This window comes from Brachionichthys hirsutus, chromosome 12 (assembly GCF_040956055.1).
Source record: "Brachionichthys hirsutus isolate HB-005 chromosome 12, CSIRO-AGI_Bhir_v1, whole genome shotgun sequence".
Classification (NCBI taxonomy): Eukaryota; Metazoa; Chordata; class Actinopteri; order Lophiiformes; family Brachionichthyidae; genus Brachionichthys; species Brachionichthys hirsutus.
This window is the reverse complement of record NC_090908.1, coordinates 691,458-697,982: the sequence shown is the minus strand read 5'-3', so window position 1 is coordinate 697,982 and position 6,525 is coordinate 691,458. Positions and strand designations below refer to the sequence as shown.

General features: G+C 41.7%; 1 protein-coding gene across 1 annotated transcript; it reads right to left on the bottom strand.

Moving 5' to 3' along the window:
- Positions 1-1,609, bottom strand: dlx1a (distal-less homeobox 1a). The gene is made up of 3 exons (XM_068746390.1): positions 1,321-1,609; positions 834-1,033; positions 1-252 (listed from the first exon to the last, which is right to left on the bottom strand). Exons 1-3 carry the CDS (start codon positions 1,607-1,609, stop codon positions 1-3), a joined length of 741 nt encoding a protein of 246 aa, XP_068602491.1.
- Between the last annotated feature and the right edge of the window lie 4,916 nt (positions 1,610-6,525).

The window sequence follows — 6,525 nt, the reverse complement described above, 5'->3', positions numbered from 1 at the left end:
TCACATGAGCTGTGACTGTTGCATAGACTCTTGGTGCGCGGATGGATACCACGAGGTGTAGCTGGGAATGTAAGATCCGGTCGTCCCCACGGGCGTCTTCACGGTGGTCGGTGAGCCCCAGACAGGAGCCACCGGCGGAGAACCGCTCGACAATCCGCGGCCAGCGGCCAACGCGCCGGCGTCAATGGCGCCGCCGCCTTGCTTCATCAGCTTCTTGAATTTAGACCGTTTATTCTGAAACCAAATCTTCACCTGGAGACGAAAGGAAACGTTCAAAGAACCGGGACGGGGGGAACGGAGAGATTTAGGCAGCAGCAGACTTTATACAAAGTCAAGAAGCAATAAACAATAATATTATTGATTCATGTTGCATTAATATTATAATGTGAGGATCATAGAAAATATGTTAACATTTTAGCATTAACATTCAGACGCACGAATTATATCCAATGCTCAATAATAATAATAAAAATAATAACAACAACAACAACAATAACATAATAATAATACCTATAATAATAACAATAATAACAATAACAATCATAATAATATAATAATACCTATAATAACAATAATAATAACACCAATAATAATAATAATATAATAATACCTATAATAATAACAATAATAATAACACCAATAATAATAATAATAATATAATGATAATGGTAATAATATTAATAATAATAATATTAATAATATAATAATACCTATAATAATAACAATAATAATAACACCAATAATAATAACAATAATAATAACACCAATAATAATAATAATAATAATATAATGATAATGGTAATAATATTAATAATACTAATAATTAGACTCGCCTGCGTCTGCGTGAGGCCCATCGACGCTGCGAGCTCCGCTCTCTCCGGTAACGCCAAATACTGAGTTTGCTGAAATCTCCTGTTCAGGGCTTGGAGTTGTAAACTGGAATAGATTGTCCTTGGCTTTCTGATCTTTTTCCCTTTCCCGTTGAACCGCACCTCTCCCCCATCGACCACCGTGTTTTTCTCTGCTTCTGGTGCTGAAAGAAACAGAAAAGCGTGAAGAAACGGAGACCGTGAGGACGCATGAGCCACCGCGCTGCACAGCTCTGGAATACTGCAGCGCAACTTTTACGGGCTGCGCTTTGGCTATAATTACCCTTAATTGCATACATTGTTTATAGCGTTACGCAATAAATAATTACCAAGCCTAATTCCAACATCTGGCTCGTCGTTTCTGTGGAGCGAGGGCCGCGCAGAGCCAGTGAAAAGCCGTGGCAGCGCAGAAAGGCAACATTTAGGAAGCAGAGACGCTGCGCGCACTTACCGGGTTCCTCGAGCCGGGTCTGGGGGAGCGCAGAGCTGCTTGGGTAGCCCGGCACCGTGCTGAGGTATGGACTCGTGGAGTACGGATAGCCCAACGACCTGGGGAAGGACGAGGCTGGGCTGTAGCCGTCGTGTTGGGTATGACCTGCAGAATGTAAACAGTGCATGGGGTAGTGTCCGTGAGACATGGAGGGAGGCGACATCTGCTGACTCGGGGGTCCGAACTCCATGAAGACGGGCTTTCCTGAGGCAGGGCTATTAAGACTTTCTGGAATTGTAGTCATTGTCATCTCTTCTTGTCTCGCTTTTGTAGTTTCCCTTCTATGATGGACACGTCCCAATTTAAGCAGAACGGATTTGTTCTCTTCCCATTCATAAGAAAATGTATGTTTGTGTCTGAGAAAAGTCCTGGTATGACGCTGTGGACCAAGACAAACTCGCTCAAAGGTTTGAATCTCGGACTCATGAATATTCATCAAAGACTGTCGCTGATTGGTCCACTCGCTCCAAGAGGGAAGCCGATTGGCGACGCTGGGCTGGGTCCGAAGAAGATAATATATAAGGAAAAGCACAAAACCTTTACTAAATGTCCTCCGGACATGTAAACAGTTATTATTATTATTATTATTATTATTATTATTGTTGTTGTTAGAGGCTGTGGGTTTAAGAACATCTACTTTGATAGCAGATATCAACATTATTTAGTGAAAGGGTGATAATAATTGATTTATAATAATTTGCGTCTAAATAATTGTACGTTTTGATAAAACTCTCATTTAGCCTGAATTTACACAAATCTTCAAAATCTAGCAAATTAATCTTTTTTTTTCAGGATTCATGAAAAATAATTTTCTTCATGCGTCATCAATGAATGTTATTTTCCTTAATGCTGCTGGCCAGTTTGATCAAAGCAGGTCTCATCAATGCTGCTGACGCGTTATGCAGTGAATCAATCAGCAGCCAGTTCGATTATCGGTAGGTCTGTCATCAATCATGTATTTAACACTTGCAGGGCCTGAAGTCTCCGGTCGCACCTGCGGTTTGGGGGTAAAATAAGGCTTTTCGGTTCAGGTGCACGCAGGAAGTGATGCTTTAGAACACCTGCTTCTAAAACACCTACAGGAAGGCAAATAATGGAAATCATTTGCATTGATTAACCTTTTACATATAAAAATACACAAGGAGATATATTTACAGGAAATACTTTTCAGTGGAATATTCTACCCGCTTGTTCTAACACCATCAATTAATGGTCCCCGTTTTGTTAAACACAGGCACCTTTGATTATGAATTTGTGAGGGGGGTGGGGGGGGGGGGGCTTCTCCTCCCGAGAATATAAGATCCTTCTGGTTAAAGACCAAACATGAGACATTTATTTTCTTGAGCTGCAAATGTATCATCTCAAATCTCAGGCTGCATTAGAATAGTAATCTGATTACTTTAACCAGGCTGCATTAAAATAGCAATCTGATTACTTTAACCAGGCTGCATTAGAATAGTAATCTGATTACTTTAACCAGGGTGCATTAAAATAGTAATCTGATTACTTTAACCAGGCTGCATTAGAATAGTAATCTGATTACTTTAACCAGGCTGCATTAGAATAGTAATCTGATTACTTTAACCAGGCTGCACTCGAATAGTAATCTGATTACTTTAACCAGGCTGCATTAGAATAGTAATCTGATTACTTTAACCAGGCTGCATTAGAATAGTAATCTGATCCAGAAGCAACTTACTTTACAAACCGCGATGGAAAGGAAAAGGACGCAGATAAATCACGTCATCCGGGTCACTCAGCTCCATCCTCGTTGGAAGAAGAAGAAGAAGAAGAAGAAGAAGAAGAAGAAAGTCTCCTGCAGCGTTCCTTTCTGCCTCCCGGATTCCTTTTCCGGACTGCGCGTCTCGCTCCGTGTCTGCGGCCGAAGCGCTCAGCGCGGCGGCTCCATCCCGAGTCCCTCCATCTGCACCTGAATAACAAATTAAAGGCAGTTAAATTCCGTCACTGTGATTATCAGTGTAATTACATAATTGAACTCAAAACAGAACGAGCAAGTTGCAAAGTGTTCTATCAAAATGCAGGCGCTGACATCACGGCACGTGCGCGTCCGTGCGCGCCAGGCGGCTGGAGATGCCTGATCTAAAGATTTCTCTGAAATATTAGGCTGCAACACAAACTGGTCTCAAACTGGCCCCCAAATGGACCAATTCGAAGTGATTCGTCCCGATTTCAGATTTCCTGCATCAACAACGACGAAGTACAACCAATAATTATCATCTTCCGACAGAGCGCGTTTTTACGGCGCGGCTGATAACTGTTATTATTTTACCACGATTATAGGATCTGCAAACTGGCACGCGCGGCTGCGCGCAAAACCGCAGCAAATTGTAAAACAATATGACAAGTGTGTACTAATAATAAGGCCACTAGTATTTATTACGTCGTTGGAGTGACGTCATTTAGGGTGAAGCACATTAAAGAAAAAATATGCTGCATAAATTCATTTCATATTTCCCCTTTTCATTTAAAAGGGGACGGCTTTTAGGATTAACTCTTTATTCGACCCCCCCCCCCCCCCTCACTGGGACGAGAATGCGCGTGATAATATGGCCGCTTTAATTCATAATTTGACTCTTGCGCACGCTGGCAGGAGGGCAGGGCTCGTTAGCGCCGAGTAGACGCGGCTGAGGGTGTTTTAACACCTGCTGCTCTTCACCTGAGGGTTAGCCAGAGGAGGGGCGGGGGGGGGTCACAGTCCGGTGATGGAAAGCCCTCCTAAACGGACATGCCACCTTTCACGGCGTCCGAATGTCATGCCCGCGCGTCGCTCAACGGAGTCTTTGTTGCGTTGAGACGCTGCAGATCGAGAAGGGAATCATTTACCCCCCCCCCCCCCCCCCCATAAGGATTCTAGTTCATCGTTTTTGACTGAAATGTATTTGCACTGAAGTGTCTCCTACTTTAATTTAGTTTAATATTATTTAAAACATGTATTTTATAATATTTTCCCTCTCGTGTTTTTTATTTTTAGTATCAAACAGCAGGTAACGGCTTGGAGCTAAATCAATGTGATGCGGTGCTGTGACCCGCAGCAGAAACGCTACCGCGCCCGAAGGTTTCCCGCGTGTTTCCCGCGTGTTTCCCGCGTGTTTCCCGCGTGTTTCCCGCGTGTTTCCCGCGTGTTTCCTGGTGTTTCCTGCGTGTTTCCTGCGTGTTTCCTGCGTTTCCTGCGTGTTTCCTGCGTGTTTCCTGCGTGTTTCCTGGTGTTTCCTGCGTTTCCTGCGTGCGTGTTTCCTCATGGATCACTTCCAGCCTGTCATTTGCAGTAAAGCAAACAATTAACTTGATCCAATGTCTATTTTCATGTTCAATCAGGCATCAAAATGTGAATTGATTTTTTGCGGAGCTATACAAACACAAATAAATCACAACACCAGAGAAACAAATGATCGTTCCATTGGTTAGGTGATTGCATTATCATAAGAGTCTGGGAGGATATAGGGAGGAAATGAAATGATGTATTGTTTTTTAAATAGATTCCTTTTTTTTTTTTAATTTACAGAAAATAAAATTTCTTTTGGACAGTCAGAATTTAGAGCGTGATAATAATTTACGGTGCTTAAATGATCAGGTTCTTTTCTTTCGTGCCATGATTAGACAAAAATTTCATTTCAATATTTTTCTGGTTTGTGAAATTTAAAAAAGTGAAAATAAATTAAAAGCAAGGGTTGCAAAGATAAATGTATTTCTAAATGTACAATATTTTTGTGCTTTTACTTGATAATAATGTAATAATGATAATAATAATCTGAAAGAGTCACCTTTATCCTGTGATATATTTGGTTCTGGGTTTTAATTTTGTTATTTGCTCTACACACATTATGCTATATCCTCCTGAGACAGAACATTTCCTAATCGACACCCAAAATATTTGTAATTTTCTACAGAGCTTTTCATGAAACGCTGAAAATGTGTGAAGTTATTCAAGTTATGTTCTTACGGTCTCCTGTTCGCTCTTATGACTCTGCGAAGAAAACGCATCATGTCAGTTCAAACTGGACGTCCTGCAGAATAATAGTACACAGATGATATATTTAGCACGTATTCTGCTTGTTTTTGCATCTGTTGCTTCTTATCAGCTCATAAATGAACATTTCAACGTGATGAACTTGTGACTCCTTTATTCTCTGCAAAATAAATCTCTTGAACTGCATAAAGTTCCTGCAGCTAAAAGAAGGAAACTATAATCAACGTGACTAATAGGACTTAACGCAGAGTTGGGGGGGTATATTTCACCCCCCCCCCCCCTGTGTGTTCAGGACATCTCTCTGTTCACAAAGCTTCATGGAAACGTCTCCAGTAAACTGGTAGAGATGCCGTCCCCATTACAGAGGCAGCGGGGGTCAGACCGGCAGCGAGCACCACCCTGCCTGAAATTGCCTGCAAAATGATCAATTACGTGAGTGAAGATTGTAGAGGAAGGAAAAATATGGCTTTTACTTAATTCAGCTAAACTGTAAAAGAAACTGGTATCAGATTTCATATGTGCTGCACGTTAGTATCTCACCTGTTGGGCGACGATTGGAATGAAATCAATGGACCAGAAATGGTTTTTAGGGCTAATTGAAACGTAATAAAGTTTTGATGGTGACATGGGTGCACTGCAGGAATAAATTAATACATTCAATACGATATAGCCGAAAGATGGCAAATTATTTCACCAACAATGAAACAGCGATTGATTATCTTTACATGTCTTATTTAATTTATTTCCCAGCAAATGGAAAACATGCAAATGTACCAATTAAGTCATTTGCCCATGGAGAGCCGGGCTGCTTGACGTTCAGCTGCCACTGCCTTTAGTCTGAAACCCCTTTTTAGTTTTTGTTCAGAGTTAAGTCGCCAACAAAGACAGGAAGGAGGTCAGCACTCAGCCAACACCTGAATGCGCCTCTCCTTTTGCTGCTCCCCTTGATCCCCACAGTCTGTGCCTGTCATTAGTCTTAATGATGGAAAATTGTCATGTTGATACAAGTCTTGCCCCCCCCCCACACACACACACACACACTCTTTGTGTAAGTGGAAGGTGGAAACTCCATTTGTAACAAAGTTCTAAGCCGTGGACATTGCATTTGTGCCGGGAAGAATAAAGCCTGATGCTCTTTCCATAGCTGGGATAATTATTCCTACTGCGACCTTAATGAT

Bases quoted from the DNA above. Each gene is read 5' to 3' on its own strand.
- dlx1a (XM_068746390.1), bottom strand. From the start codon at position 1,609: ATGACAATGACTACAATTCCAGAAAGTCTTAATAGCCCTGCCTCAGGA. The intron at 1,034-1,320 runs GTAAGTGCGCGC...TGTTTCTTTCAG, and splicing joins GACCCGGCTCGAGGAACCCG to CACCAGAAGCAGAGAAAAAC. The intron at 253-833 runs GCGAGTCTAATT...TTTCGTCTCCAG, and splicing joins TGGGCCTCACGCAGACGCAG to GTGAAGATTTGGTTTCAGAA.